General features: G+C 35.7%; 1 protein-coding gene across 1 annotated transcript in view; it reads left to right on the top strand.

The window, feature by feature from the left end:
- The first annotated feature begins 7,072 nt into the window (after positions 1-7,072).
- Positions 7,073-17,056, top strand: part of LOC149409532 (ryanodine receptor-like) — a 45,106-nt gene continuing 35,122 nt past the window's right edge. Inside the window, exons 1-8 of the mRNA XM_089649445.1 lie at positions 7,073-7,138; positions 11,029-11,149; positions 12,001-12,111; positions 12,193-12,320; positions 13,656-13,786; positions 14,682-14,842; positions 16,032-16,233; positions 16,625-16,786. Coding sequence (XP_089505571.1) covers positions 7,073-7,138; positions 11,029-11,149; positions 12,001-12,111; positions 12,193-12,320; positions 13,656-13,786; positions 14,682-14,842; positions 16,032-16,233; positions 16,625-16,786 — 1,082 coding nt within the window. The remainder of the gene's footprint in view (positions 7,139-11,028; positions 11,150-12,000; positions 12,112-12,192; positions 12,321-13,655; positions 13,787-14,681; positions 14,843-16,031; positions 16,234-16,624; positions 16,787-17,056) is intronic.

The following is a 17,056-nucleotide window of genomic DNA, read 5'->3' as shown; positions in this document are numbered from 1 at the left end:
TACAGCTGACGGCAACAGTAGGTAGGTGGAATTGCAAATAAATCGGAGCCACTCGCTCAGTCTGGGCCTTTCGGGAACTTTCGGCGGCGTCGCAATTACGCATAGGCGATCGGCTAGAACCTTCTAGTGAGTTGGCGTAATGTGCCAGACCGACTTGCAATCGTATTGTCGTAGGTAGGTCGCTTTGTTTACGATCTAGCTGACAGTAGTAACTCGCAAGTAGATACTCGTAGAAAGGTAGGTTGTGTTGTTTACGTTTTGGTTCGCGGTATTAATTTGCAAGTACCTAAGTAGATCGAGCTGTTTACTATTAATGGGTTAGTCTGGATTCTTCTCTTGACGCCACAAATGTCAACATCAGCATAGGAGTGGCATTTGTGTAAAAATCATCACGTCTACGTTTCATAGGTGGCTTTAGCTTCGTTCACCATGAGCTTCCATAGCAGGCCATGCGAACTCTGTGCACGGCTGCGTGGTTGTGACGTTAGAGCAGACATGGGGAACCTTTCCTAAGTCTGGGGCCAAATGATAATTCTGTCTCAGAGTCAAATTATTAAACATTATAAAGTAATATTCAATTAAATGAAAGACGTTGCTACTTCATACATTTTTTTTTAAATAATGAAAGACATAATATTAATATTATATACTGATTACAAAATTACTTAAATTACGAGATATTTTATTTTCATTTTTTTTTTGATTTTTTTCATATTTGGCGTTGACATTACTTAAGGATAATCGTATAGAATTTTATAAATTTTCATCTGTTATCCTCAGTTGAATTTTCGATTTAGTGTCTTTGATCCTTGAAAAAACTGTTCACACGTATATGTGCTGCCAAAAAGACAAATGATTTTTCTTGCAAATGTATATTTTATATATTTTTCCTCCACCAAGTATAATTTATACAACAGTATATTTATGTGTTCTATAATGATTTATGCTATTAAAAAGTTATTGAACGTATAATAAATTCTCTGCACATTATCTATTTATAATGGACTGAAGGATTCGGGTAGACGAGAGACGACCAATTATCTCCAAACTGTTTGGAAAAATAATACAAAAATGGAAACCATTGAGGGAGGAATGTTTTCAATTCTGGAGACCAGCGAGCAGGTAACGGAAGAGGCGAAACCCCAATGGCTGTTAAGTTGTCTATTGGCTCAGTGGGATCATTATCATTTCTTATGTTAGACCAATATCTTGGCACATCAGACTCATCATTTGCAAATAATAATGTTACCTTTTCCAAGTAGAATTTCCTCAGATCGCTTAGTTCATCCCATTTATCGATGCCATCTATAATAAGACAGCTGGTATAAGGGTACATTTCATCTTTAAGGTAGAATTCCGACGTGCTATCGTGAAGCGTCGTCTTAGAGACGCTACCGGTCTTAAAAATAGCAAATACATTTGCGATTATATCTGACCATTTGACGTATGTTTCGGTACTTGCAAGGCACTGACCGTGCTTGGCCATGTCTCTGATCTGCCAGATTCCATTTCCCACTTCAATGACTACAGATATACCTTTGCACACTATCGCAAGTATAATAAGTTTGTTTCCTACCCATGAAGGAAATGGGGTTACCATCGTCATTAATGACATATTCTGTAAATACCTGGCAGCACTATCAATTTTCTCCCTGAAATTAACAAAAGCATTAGCTTCCGTTCCAATCATCTCTATTTTATGTGTAGCGTAGCAACCGTGTTTTGGAAGAAGCAAATAGGATGCCACCCAAGTGTTTTCTGCAACGTAGCATGACCAATTTTGGTAATCTCGGCCCTTGTGATCTACATAAGTGCTTCTCCAAAGTTCTGATAATTCCTCGCTCTCCTTAACCTTGACTCTGAACAGCGGGACTACGTATTGGGAGTTCCGGTCACTAAAGACATAAACAAAGGCAAAGCCAACATGGATAGCGGTTTTATCCTTGGGTACTCTACGGAGAAGCTTATATAAGACATCCCTAACAACAGCAATTTGTTCTGGGGAGAGACCCATATCCGGTTCCTCATCCCTCGGTACCCAAAACAAAGCAACCGCTATCTTCTGGACCAGCAAATCATATTGAGACGGCAGTTGAAACTCGTCCCATATTCTGTTGCCAAAGTGCCTTTGTAAGATCGATTGCTGCTTGTTAGCACTCTTATACCAGGAAGAGTAAATAATTTCTTTTTTTGCCATTATGAACTAATGCAAGACTCAAGTTTGCTTTTTTCGCAAGTCGTTCGGCGTGCGTGGTGCTGGTTTTGTGATGCGTGGTGCGTGGTCTATATCGTCTGTGCCGTCCGTCCGTCTAAACTCTGAAAAAAGTTTTAACAAAATCTGTAAACACACATATACATAAAAGATTTGACATTATTCTCATATAGTTTCTTGGAGGCGACGAATGCCGTATAGTAATTAACATTTATTTCGTTGTTCAAAATCTTCTTTTAGATTGTTTTTTATGCTTGTAAATATAAAGAAGAGCAATATTATTGGCTTCGTCGTTAGAGTTACTTGACATTATATTAATTCCACGGCTGCATGTGAAAAAATTATCAAGTTCAGTATTACAAATAATTATAAGCAATAATTAGTCGCCTGAAATATCAATACAAATTGAAAATATCTCCTGAATAAAAATAAATGCCGCCAACGGGAATTGAACCGGCTCCTTCTGATGTCCGGTCAGGTGCTCTGTATCCAGTGAGCTATTTCGGCTTAATTCCAACCCGCCAAATAATTCAATATGTCCTAGTACCTCAATCAACAATTACTGCTTATTATATTTTTTCCACCTGTAAACTGTGAATTATACTAATATAATAATGAATTGGTCATAAGAATAGAAATTATTATTAAAAACCCATGATTTCAATCACACATGACAAACCAACACAGTCATTTGCGTGGAAATTGACATAGTAGCGCATGCTCGTGGGTCTGAAAATTGAAATATTGCGAGACATTTGATTGTACAAGAACAAGATTGTACACAAACAGTGTTTTTTTGTTTGTTTTTGTAGTGTAAGGTAGTTTACATAATCCAATGCATAGAAATTTGTTTATTTATTTAAATATAAATGGCACAATATGTGCCATTAACATAAATATAAAATTAAAAAGTATTAAGTATACAGCATAAAGTTTAAAGTATAATATACGGTATAAAGTGTAAGGTTAATATAAAGTTAAGTATTAAGAATAAATTATAAAAAACAAGTACAAAAGGTAAGAAAAAAAAAATATTGTTAATAATGACTTAAAAGAATTATTTACCAACTATGCCAAACATAAAAAACATGAATGATTATCAATTATCAAGGTAACGATAATGTGGACAATAATGTATGCTTATTATCTATTGATACTTGCAGACAATAAATAAATAATGCATCTTTTATACGATAACAGACTTTCGTGATCAATTTCAGAAAATTTATTTTCTAATCTATGCAAGCAATATATTATTGAATTTCTTTCTGCATTAGTGGCAAGATTGTTGCAATAAAAAGGTGAAATGAGTCGAGTTGGTCTACTACGTACATGGTAATTTATCAACGAATCTATTTCAGTGGAGTCAAATCAGTTATTGTTGATTTTAAATAAAAATATTAAATCATTAAGTATTTGATTAGAGTCGTAGAGATTGTAATAGAGAATCATAATTAATGACATCCGCGGGAATTCCTAATTTATATAGGTAATAGGCAGCACTTTTTTTAGCGTAGAGAGTGTGGTGAACCCATTGCTTAGGGAGTGGAAACGCGACCTGCAATAGCCATCCCAAGCAAAGGTGCAACTACCATGCTCAGGGCTGAACGGTACTGATGAACAGTGTCACGAATTATTGTTCATTAGTGTATTTAGATCTTACCCCATGGAATGGAGAGATGAACTGGGGCCTTCGAGGAAATGGTGGAGAGGTGGAGGGAGATTCCTCGAGCGACTGCCACTGAGAGAGATAAGGTGATCTCTCTGTCAAAGGACGTTAAAAAACGATGTATCAGGATGAAACTCAGTGGAGCTGTAAGGAGGAAATGGAAAAGGGAGAAGCAGGGGTCCGACTGGGGCTCTCAGCCAGGGGTACAGGAGACCGGAGGGGTAAAATCGGGGACCCCTGGAGGCAACTGAGAAAGGACTGCTGGAGAAAACCAGGGATAACTAGGGACTTCAAAAGTTAGCTGGGGACAACCAGAGACCACGAAGAGTAGTCCAGCCGGGATAATCAAACCCGGGACAGACTGGAAGCAAATGCCAATCTGTTCCAAACAATGTTCTAGTATATACGCTTCACCTCTAGCACAAGCCGCCTCTGGTTCTAGTTGGTATGTTGAAGGTGATCAGTGACTCAATAAATCAGGGCTGTCTATAATTCCATTAACAATTTTTAAATTTAAATATTGGAATATTGATGTATGTAATTACTAAATAATTTTTTTTTTTTTTTTTTCTCCAATGTTGAAGTATAAAAATGATTTTTGTAAAACTTACGGTTGCATTTGAAAATCCGGCGAACGATCCGTTATAAAATAATAATTTGTAAACCATATGCATCAGCGCAGAAAACAACACCCGTATAGAAAATGCCACAAATGATAAAGAAAATATTGACAAAAAATATATACAGGTCATAAAATATTATATGTAGATAACACTGTATAATCAGATCAGTGATTCACAACATAGGGCCAAAATCATTAATAATTTTTTTTTTTTTTCTTAAAAAAAAGGCAAACATTCTCAGGTTACAAATAACCTGACAATATTTTAAAATCCCCTACTACCACCACAGTAAGTGGAAAATGTTGCTTATGTTGCGATGGAGGACTTAGCCAGCCGAGGAATTGAACACACTACGCCCGGGTGGGACCCAAACGCGATGTCAACTCAGTTACCGACCGGTTGCTGAGATTAATATTCGATTTCTAAGTGACTATGGCATGTCTAATAAGAGAGGAAGGAGAGAAAAACCAAAATAAATTACTAACTTGATGAGTAAAATATTTAATTATTTAAGACAATATTAGCGAATCTCGTACGAAAATTTAAAAATAAAAAGATTCAGTCGCATTTAGGAAATGTACCCAGGATGGGACCTAAATGGCACTGAATTTTTTTCTAGTCCAAACTTTCGTTTGAGAGTCGCTAAAATAATCTTCAAAGATTAAAAACAAATTTATCTTTTTCTAAGAAAATTATTATTATCAGTTAAATAATTTGCATAGTAACATTGCTTGTTTATAAGGCTTATATGTGATGCATGATTAAGCCATTGAATATTATATATCTGAATTATCAATCAATTATTTTTTAAAACGCAACAGACAGTAATGTAAAAAGGTAAATTAAAAAATATGGGAGCACTTGATTTTTTTTTAATCACAAATTACAACAAACAAAAAAGTAGGTCTAGAAGTTATAAATAATAAACAATTTTTTTTCCTACATGCAAAAATCGATTTTAATACTTGTGCACAAAGGAACTGTATAATATTAGAAAACTAATATATATATTCTTAAGAATCAGAAATTTTTTGTCGATAAAAAACCTATATTTAATATACTACGCTTTGGTTCAATCAACTTTACAATATGCCATCATTAGTTGGGGATCCGCATATAAAACTAACCTCCTTCCAATAGAAGTCTTGTAGAGAATAATTATTAAAATCATATTAAAAAAACCTTCGGATTACCCAACTGAACGCTTATTCGAAGAATTTCAAGTACTCGTACCTCCTTTTAAAGATCTGTACATTAAAAATTCATTAATTCAAATGATAAAAGAAAAAGAAAAGTACCAATTTCTAACTGAAAACTGCACTCCACTTAAATGCATTTTTCCATTTCCAAAATGAAACACTTCCTTTGCACAAAATTACTATACATACCAAGGAAGAATCAACTTCCTGAGGAAATCAGAATCATAAATGACAAAAGCCAAGCTTCGAGCATTTTGAAAAAATATTTTAAAGATAAATTATCAAAAGAATGAATATTTAATATTCTACTTAACTTCTTCTCCAAATATAGTATACATATTATAAATAAAAAAATAATAATAATTGTCTTTATCCCAGAAACTAATAACATCATGTTTTTATTTATATATTATAGCTACTAGTAGTACATTTTACTTACAATATTTTTTTTCCTACTTCTCTTGATTCTATATGTATATCTACAATAATATAATGTACACTCCCCTTCCAACGGAAGAGTAGTATTAAATATTGTCATTGTAAATTGTAAACCTTATTACTTACATGTACTTTTTCCTTTAATAAATAAAAAAAATATATGTACATATGCAAATATTTCTTTATAAAATACTTTTTATTTGATGTATGCAGCTTCTCTAACGGCTTTGGAATAAATTGTCTACGATTATTCAGCGTGTCATTTTTTCTCAAGATCGCGGACGTCACCACAGTTTACTGGTTAATTTATGCACAGAAAATATCAAATTGTTACTATTCTTTTTGTAATGCGGTCGGTAGCTTGGGATCAATTTCGGCACCGGTGCGTAGTCGGGATACACGCCAAACGCGCGCCCAACATTTGTACACGGTTGACATTTGTCACATGAGAACGGGTCGCTTCTACGATTCGTTCTTAAGTTCAACAGCTCGGTTGTGGAACGAACTGCCGGCCTCCGTGTTTCCTCCCTCCTACAACATGGGACTCTTCAAGACCCATGTTCACTCCTTCCTCTCCACAAAAAGACCCTCCACACAGCATCCCCAAAGATGACATAGGCCCTGAGGGAAATTATTTTCTTCAGGGCCTCCTGTGTGGAGTTAATATAAAAAAATAAAAATAAAATACTCGAATGTCTCTTTCATACCTCTAAACATATGATGTTCATTACACTAATTTACTGGGACAACATTTCGTTTAATTGAGACAAATTCCCATCTTGAAGTCCATGCAATACGTCTCGTTAAACAAAATTTTGTTAAGAAAGGCGGGCGTGCGATACGGAGTGGGAAAGAATTTTCGCTACAGATCTTTATTGTACTTATAATTTTTTTTTTTTCACTTTCAGGTCAGGAGACTTTTGTTTGGAACATGTACCAGCAGAGATGTTGGGACTTTTTCCCCGTGGGAGATTGCTTCAGGAAACAGTATGAAGACGTCATGGGAGAATAACTTACAAATAATATTTATCTATGTACTATTATACTTTAGCAATAATTTTGCATTTTCACTGATTTATTCATAAATACCTGTGTAAAAGTGCCCAACTTTGGTCCTTGATTGGGTAACCTTGCCACATGGAAAAAAAAAAAAGGAAAAATAAAACTATATAATTTATTAGGTACATTACTAGCGCAGACCTGTGAAAAATCACAGGATTTTATATAATTTGTGAAGCCAAAAGTATGTATTTATAAAACATTTGCCTAAAAGTCGTGTATTTACTACTATAAAAGAATAATTATTAGAGACAATCGGAATTCAACTGTTAAAATGAACACCATTAGTAAACTTTAAAAATCAGATTTAGATCTATCAAAACTGTTAACAAAAGAAATACCTAATAAACATTTCAAATATAAAATTACTTAGGGTTAATTATTAATTTTCTTGTCTTTTGAAAATTTTTTTTTCATTTAACTTCAATAGTTTTATGCATTATGCAAGAATACTTAAGTATATTTCACATTACGCATGCATTCACCAACAACCGAAATTAGTATACTTAGTATCATTTTGGTTCATTACTGTCATGCAAAATGCATATTTAAATAAAATATGAAATTTAAAGGACAAAAGGTTTACGGTGATATTTTTTTTTTTCGTTGATTTTTTTCAAATTGAGCAAGGTTACCTCTTGAGTTTTTAGTTAGGCACTTTTACGGAACTGCTGATAGCTACATTGTAACATCTCCCTCCCTCTCGTTAACGATGCTTGTATCAAAAAGCGATGTTACAGCAGAGCTCTCAATGGCAAGCCTGTATCATATTGTCCCAAATATAATGCATATCACAGGTCTAAATCTAAAAAAATCTATCAACAGTTCGTCAAACTTCAAAGTTATGTTGGATACAGCATATAGTGCATTTGGACGTGATTTATAGCTAAATCGAATGCTCAGTTTTATTGGCAACACCGGCCGTAAGATACAGCCACCAAAAATCATAATCTAGCGACAAAATACGACGATTGGGGAATATTTATAAAATTCGGGATTAAAATTTTTCATACTCATTTTAAAATAATTTATAGTTGAAAATTATTTTCATTTTAATTAAGAATTGCTCAAGTCTTTTAAGCAAATACTAAACATTGGAGTTTAGAATTTTCGTTAATTTTGCTAAGATGATTTTTTCCCTCCAATATCTTCAAGAAGTTCCCAATCTTCCTATATACAATATTCCATTTAAGGCAATCACTTTTATGCCGAACACAATAACATCAGACTTTCGGAAGAATATTTTATCTTCCCCAAATAAATTTCATAATGTGGATGACTGTTTTAAAAGCATTGTGGCTTCAAAATTCCCTGGATTTTCCATCCTTTATACAGATGGTTCCAAATTTGAAAATAAAAGATGTGGAGCATCGATATATAGTCCAGAATTCAACATCAATCTCACTTATAAATTACCGAAAGAAGTTTCCATATTTACAGCTGAATGCTTTGCAATTGAACAAGCGCTAAATCAAATCCAGGTTCTCAACATTCATCGAGCCTTACTATGTACTGATTCGCTAAGTGCTCTAACTAAAATTATTTCAAATATTCTATGTTATCCGGAAGACAATATTATATGTAAAATTAAAAATCTCCTCAATTCTCTAAGTGAATCTGGGTTTGAGACGATATTGGCCTGGGTCCCTGCCCATTTGGGTATAGAGGGTAATGAGATGGCCGATTCTCTCGCCAAATCTGGTTCAGATTCCGGAACTATCCCACTAAATTTTAGAATCCCTATCTCCGATGTCTTCCCGATTCTTAAATCCAACATGACTCGTGCCTGGGAAGAAAATTGGGCAGTCTCCAAAATAATAACTGGATCTTTCTATGCTGGAATTCAAAACCATATCCCTGGTAAGCCATGGTTTCACGGTAAAAAACTGTCAAAACGATTCATTTCATGTATTTCGAGAATGAGAATTGGTCACTGTTCAATTGCATCCCACTTGGCTAGAATTAGAGTTTTGGATGATCCGGTCTGCCAGTGCGGTGTGGAAGAGGAAACCCTCGACCACGTTTTCTTTAACTGTAAAAATCATTCATCTTTCAAGAACATATACCGCCGTCTTATTAAAATCACACACCAGTCCCCCCTTAACATTTCATACCTTTTATCTCTTAACAATTCTCGTGTTCATACAGCTTTATGTAAGTTTATTAACCTGAATGAATTCAACATTTAATTTGTTTTAGCGATCTAAATGAGTCCAATGATTAAATTGTTATTTTTAACTGTTACCGGCACAAAGCACTCTTTTCAGGGTGAAATGCCTAAAACCAAAAAAAAAAAAAAAAAAAGATGATTTTTTTTAAAATTGTTATTCGAAAATAATATTATCAAGAATTATTTAACATTTTATGTGTTTTTTTTTTATCGCAACTAGAATTTACAAAATTCTAAAAGAGTTTTAGGTAGAAAAAAAATGCTCCAAAGTGTAAAATCTTATATTAACAAATATGATTTTTTTTCGATTTGCATCCCAAAAATATGAAACAAATATGGGATTATATATACATATTATGTATTTTTGTATATATCGAATTCAGAACAAATTTACGTTAATCTATAAATATTTTTTAATTTTTTTTGATATTCCTAATATTTTGAAATCTATGAGTATTAAATTATTTATGTGTACAATACGGCAATTAGCTGTTGGATTTCTGTACATTGAATTTGTTTAAATAAATAATATACCTAATGAATAAATTATAAAAAAACAATTTTGTCTTTTTTTTATATTAGCGTAACCCGTGGAAAATCACTGGATATTATGTTGGTAAAAACTCTCCAGATTTCATTTTTTTAGCTTTAATCTAACTAACCATCACTCCGTTTCTCCGCAGGGGTAGGCAGAGAGGACGAACCGCCGTAATTCGGTCTTGGCACACACTCCTTGCCTTATTCACATTCATACATAGTCTTCTATTATTCTGGCCCTTGACATGGCCCGACTCAAGTATCTGATTCACTTGATCGTGTCATGTCTTCCTCGGGCGTCCCCGACTTCTGCTATCATTCGCATTTGCATCATATATCCTCCTTACACTCCATTCTTCGCTCATTCGCTCTACATGCCCAAACCATCTAAGTGTCCCTTTCTTAATCTTACTCATTATCTCCACATTTCTCACTCGTTCATACATGGTTTTACACACATACGCCTCAGGGATCTCATTTCAACAGCATTCAATCTACTTTCATCCTTTCTCTGCCAGTTCCATGCCTCACTTCCATACATCAGGGTAGGTACCAGCACTCCATTGTGGACTGCTAACTTCGCCAACAAATAAATTTATATGTAATAAAATAAATAAACAACACGTTTTATGTATTTTATTCAATTTATCCATAGGTTTTGAGTAAAAAAAATATAAAAGAAAAAAAAATTAATGCCATTTTACTTTAAAACGATATATTTTGTTTGTTTTATTAACAAATGTTTTAAAGTTCTGACATATACAAGTTGCAGATATAAAACTTTATCACCAATATCACGTTAATGACAAATATGCCAAAGGCCGATCGCACAAACTGTCAATTTCTATGTAATGGCAGACATGTCTTGACCGGCTACCGGCCATCTTTATAGGCTACTTTCATCTATGGTTAGATTTTAAAACGGTTTTTCCCATGTGCATAATCTGCACGAAAACAGCTGTTTTTACGCATAAGGGCTCACTTATGGAAATTGGCGGAACGAATGGCTATTTAGTATGGTTTGAGTATCAGGCATCAAGTCTTCTGTTCATGTGTTACTCCTTCAATGTTTTAATTATCTATTTCTTTTCGCAGGTGTTTAACATTGTTTATAATTCCAGGGAATGCTGAACCACCTCAAAGAAAAGAAAGACGTTGGATTCTTCACGTCCATAGCCGGCCTGATGAACTCTTGTTCGGTATTGGATCTTGACGCCTTTGAGAGGAACACAAAAGCTGAAGGTACACATTACATCAAACACTATTTTAAATCATTAATACTTATGTATTGTTTGTCTTCCGGAATCTTGGATAGCTCTTCTAAATAAAACTACAAGAAATAGGCAAAACAAGTCTTTTATGGACAAAATTATATTGAACTAGGCCCAATATCTAAATTATATGACTGTAGGAATCTTTCTCTGAACTTGACTTTGAGGGGCAGCGGGCAGATCTCTGTAATATCGGCAGTTCTGAATTGATACTACTAGTGCCATCTGGGTTTAGCACAGCTAACTAATTTCAAATATATAAGCCGTCTAACTCATAATAGATAATACGGGGGGATAAGAACGGGTTAGTAGAAAACGTTACTCATAATCACGCCCATGTGTACTGCGTATACCAGTCGTAATACAACAGTATTAGCAATTGACATTTTTTTAAACCGCCCAAATCTTAAGTATAGGGACGTATTACGGTCGTAGTAAGACGGGTATCATGGACTCTGTTATCAATTTGGTTGACAAATATTGATCTGTCACTCAATGAAAATGTAAAAAAGCGGTAATACCCATTTGCAGCACTATTAGAGGAGTATTTTAAATGGAAATATCGATTTACCAAAGTAAATATGGAATGCATAATCGAATTGACCGGATTTCGAAGCAATTCAAAACAGACCGTGTCAATGACATTACAAATGTCATCTAAAGAAATGTGAAGTTAGCAACAAAATACGAAATCTGAAAATGACCGTGTTTTTGAGTTTTGGAACAATGTGTTGCCAGGCTAAAAAAAATCTTAGGGAATCTTTATAAGTAAGACTGTATGTGTTTCAAAACTGAATAACATGTTATTGTTGCAATTTGCAGGTCTTGGCGTGGGATTGGAGGGGGCGGCGGGAGAGAAGAACATGCACGATGCAGAGTTCACCTGCGCCCTTTTCCGCTTCATACAACTCACCTGCGAGGGTCACAACCTTGGTGAGTTCATCTTCTTCATCAACTTATGGTGTTTGTTAATATTTTATAAATATTGATTACCAATTGTTAATCTCCTTACAGAATGGCAGAATTACCTGAGGACGCAAGCTGGAAATACTACAACTGTCAACGTAGTCATCTGTACTGTGGATTACTTGCTGAGACTCCAGGAGTCTATCATGGACTTCTATTGGCATTACTCCAGCAAGGTTTGTTTCCTCAACTGGTTTGTTTCATCAACTATTTGGTTTCATCAATTGGCTGTTTTCATTGACTGGCTGGTGTCATCAGTTTTTGGATTTAATCAACTGTTTAGTGTCATCAAGTGATTGGTTTCAACAGCTGGTTGATTTCATCAGATGGTTGGTTTCAACAATTAATCAATACTATCAACTAGTTAGTTTCATCAAGTGATTATTCTCATCAACTTATTGGTTTCATCAATAATTACTTTCATTAATTGGTTGGTTTCATCAACTTGTTGGTTACATCAATTGGTTGGTTTTTTTTTTCATTGACTGGCTGGTGTCATCAGTTTTTGGATTTAATCAACTGTTTAGTGTCATCTAATGATTGGTTCCAACAGCTGGTTGGTTTCAACAGATGGTTGGTTTCAACAATTAATCAATTTCATCAACTGGTTGGCTTCATCAATTTGGTTGGTTTCATCAAGTGATTATTCTCACTGATGACTGGTTTTTATCATTTTGCAGATTTTGTCAACTGTTATAACTATTATTATTGTAATTTATTTGTAGGTTATTAAGCCTTGTTTCACTTCCTCTTTTTTTTTATATATTTACTCCACACAGGAGGCCCTGAAGAAAATAATTTCCCTCAGGGCCTATGTCATCTTTGGGGATGCTGTGTGGAGGGTCTTTTTGTGGAGAGGAAGGAGTGAACATGGGTCTTGAAGAGTCCCATGTTGTAGGAGGGAGGAAACACAGAGGCCGGCAGTTCGTTCCACAGTCGAGCTGTTGAACTTAAGAACGAATCGTAGAAGCAACCCGTTCTCATGTGACAAGTGTCAACTGTGTACAAATGTTGGGCGCGCGTTTGGCGTGTATCCCGACTACGCACCGGTGCCGAAGGGATCAATGACGTTAGTTCCTCAGAGCATCTTCCATTGTAATACCGATAGAACAAGGACAGCATACCTACCTGACGCCTGTGCTCTAAAGATTGCAGTCCGTTTGTTAAGATTGGGGAATCTATCAAACGGACCGCCCGTTTCTGCACAGAGTCAAGGGTTTTTTTCAGGTATTTTGGGGCTCCAGACCAGAGATGGCTGCCAAATTCGACAGTAGGGCGCACTTGCAATTTGTACAGGGTGAGCAGTTGTGTACTATTAAAGTATCCTCTATCTTAAGCCAACGTTTCGGACAGCTTTACAGAGTCCATCATCAGGGCAGATATCACTGGCATGATAACCCAAAAATAGGCGGTGTAAATTTCTCAGTCACCCCCTGAAGCTTTGCAGTTCAAGCATGAAAACCAGTATATAGAAAAGTAAATTATTTAATAATTTTTTGTGACCTTCACAGGAACTTATCGATCCCGCTGGTAAGGCAAACTTCTTCAAGGCGATAGGAGTGGCGAGTCAAGTGTTCAACACCCTCACTGAAGTCATCCAGGGACCCTGTACGCAGAATCAGCAGGCCTTGGCCCATTCCAGGTACGCTCTTCACCTTTCTCGTCCCTCTTCATTTCCGTCAACCTTACCAGAAAAGGGGCCCAGTGTCTTAAAACTGTCAATTTACAATACATTTTTTATCAATATTATCTGTGATTAGTTAGTTAGTTATACTACATATAAGATAAATTACTAAAACTACATTACCTAAGACCTTAAGACACATTACGCTATATGCATCAACGCTTATTTGGGAGTGGCCTATGCAGATTATATGTTGAAGTGTCACACTAGGCTATAATCTTACTCAGAAGAGGGGGTCAGGTCAACTGGGGAACTGCCGCGGAATATCATTTCTTTGTATGGGATCTGTCACCTTGACAAATGACAGCAGCGTGATCACTGCGCTCCGTATATTGATCTGACGTTGCATCATTTTCAAATATCGCCTGGCTACCAGGTGACGGCGTAACTTCGTCGCCACACCCATACTTATAACACATCATCTGTCAGGTGTGACGTGTGACAGGTCTGTATGGGATTGTATGACAAGCGATATGTTATATAAAACGCTTTGATACATATAGCGTAATGTGTCTCCACCGTGGTATAGATTACGCTTAATTATATAAATGGAGTCAATAAATATATCAATAGTTCCCCCAAACTTGTTGCCCATACCATGCATCCTATTGGTTAGTGAGTGTGTCTGATAGTCGGTATTGCAGAAGAATGTTACATTTTGTCTTGTGTTCCTAGTCCGTACATGGAATTTAATAGTGGCGATGATGGCAGGGCTGTCAAATATGATGTCAATGACTCTGTATAACATAACCAGGTCTGATATAAATCTCCTGTAAAAGAGTGTTATAAGATTAATAATACTGTTTCAATTTTATATAACAATGTAACGCGTAAATAAAATATGTGTTTTCAGGTTATGGGACGCAGTGGGAGGTTTCCTCTTCTTGTTCTCACATATGCAGGACAAACTGTCCAAACACTCTTCGCAGGTGGATCTCCTGAAAGAGTTACTCAACTTGCAAAAGGACATGATCACCATGATGCTGTCCATGCTTGAAGGAAACGTTGTCAATGGTAATATTCGTCTTATCTCTCTAACTCTGAGTCTAAACCTGGCTTCGGTGTCGAGAGAAATCACTCTTAGACTTGTTTCAGTGTTATTTGAAATCACTCTAAATACAACTTACTTCATTGTTAATACACTTTGGGCGGGAAAGGTAGTTCTACCCGTTCGGTCGATTGATTCTTAACGGCGGGAAGATTAGTTCTTTCTTTAGCGCCGGCCTCATTTCAATGGCAGAAAATACGGTATTATTCAATGTTTTTATATTAATATTATATACCAATCTCTTTGTAAAGGTCCCAAGTGTATGCACATAATTATCGAATCGTAATTCAAGTCTTCTTTCTTATATTTATCTTCGTGCCTTTCGTTTATATCGGTATTTCAACAAAAGGATAGAATATTATTCGTTACTATGTACAAATTTTTATTAAAATATTTTAATTATTTTCGAAGACTAATTATTTTGGACCTTTTTTGTCGCACGGAGAATGTGTTAAGTGATACCACTGTAAACCCAGAATCAGCGTCGATTGATAAGTATCATTCTGTACCTGGCTTCAGTGATAAGAAAAATTACTCTTAGCTTGCTTCAGTGTTATTTGAAAGCTGTCAAAACATAGCTTCAGCGTCAAGTTCATATTTCTCTAATTCTAGTTCTTATCACTTTAAATTGTCTTAATCTGTTAATTCATTCAATTTTGATACATTGGGTTGCTTGAAATGTCTTGTCATGCTATACTGTGCTTGAACATTTGTTCTGGTGTGTGGTATCTTGAACAAGTCGTGGCGTCGACTGCGGCTATCAAAAATGTATGCATTAATGACCGATTGGTGGCTGACTTGACATCGCATTTTAGTCCCACCCAGGCGTAGTGTGTTCAATTCCTCGGCTGGATTTGTCCTCCATCACAACACAAGCTTAATTTTCCGCTTCCGTGGTAACCTGGGAATGTTTGTCTTTCTTTAAAAAAATAAAAAAATTATGCATATCTTTATCCAGTTTAGTGACTCAGATTATAAGTATTGCCAGCTTCTAATACCCAGGTACCTACTTCCCAAACAATGTCATTACTTCCTTCACTTACTCAGTCTTACGACAATTCTCTAAATTGAGAATGCTTTAGTCTTTCACAGACTCCTGGTAGTTAAGATTCTTGTGTTGTAAAACATAAAAAATAAAACATTTTTTTATTACAGGAACCATCGGCAAACAGATGGTTGACACATTGGTGGAGTCCGATTCCAACGTGGAGCTGATCCTGAAGTACTTTGACATGTTCTTGAAGCTGAAGAATCTGACCTCTAGTCCCAACTTCATGGAGATCGACTCTAACAACGATGGCTGGGTCCTGCCCAAGGACTTTAGGGAGAAGATGGAGCAACAGAAGAGTTACACGCCGTAAGTCAATTCGACTCATTATTTTCACCATAATATAATATGTATAACTTTCGTGCAAACGTGTCTTATTTACGTGAGAGAAAATACAAAACCGTTGACAACCGTGATTTGATGCCGATTAGTGTAATACGATGCGATCCATCTTTTTATTCATTGTACCACAGTTGCAATCACTCACAGACAGACCCACATCCGAAATTAGTATTTTTATGCTCATGCTCGGCGTGAAACCTCAGTTGTAAGAACAGATGCCAAAATAGTAAAACATCCTGAGTCCAGGTCGCTCCAATAACATATTGTCTATGTTTTTCTAACTCATAATCTTGTCTGATTTCTTTATTAACTGTATTTTTCAACGGTATTTTAAAATTTAAATATTTATTTTTTCCAGTGAAGAGATAGACTTCCTTCTGATGTGCTGTGAGACCAACCACGACGGAAAGATCGACTATGTGGGATTCTGCGACCGGTTCCACGAACCTGCCAAAGAAATCGGCTTCAATCTGGCTGTGCTCCTGACCAACTTGTCTGAGCATATGCCCAATGAACCAAGGTAGCATTTTTTGTTTATTTTTAACCATTGTGACATAAAGATAAAATCAAAATCAATATATATTATAAAAGTGTACAATGTACGTGCTGCTAAAACTCAGAAACGAGTCCTTGTACGATCAAGAGAGGTATATGGTGTGGTAGCCCACTATCCCCCATCCATGAAGAAGGTTCCTGTTTTTACCTAAAGGGCGAGCTTTTGAAGATATAAGGCTGGAAGTTTCGCCCTCTACAAATTTCTAGAACAGTCCAGAACATTCGAGAGCATTCC

Source organism: Hesperophylax consimilis, chromosome 30, assembly GCF_061612785.1.
Source record: "Hesperophylax consimilis isolate HC1 chromosome 30, BYU_Hcon_1.0, whole genome shotgun sequence".
Taxonomy (NCBI): Eukaryota; Metazoa; Arthropoda; class Insecta; order Trichoptera; family Limnephilidae; genus Hesperophylax; species Hesperophylax consimilis.
The sequence above is the reverse complement of the archived record's forward strand: the minus strand, read 5'-3'. Positions and strand labels throughout refer to the sequence as shown.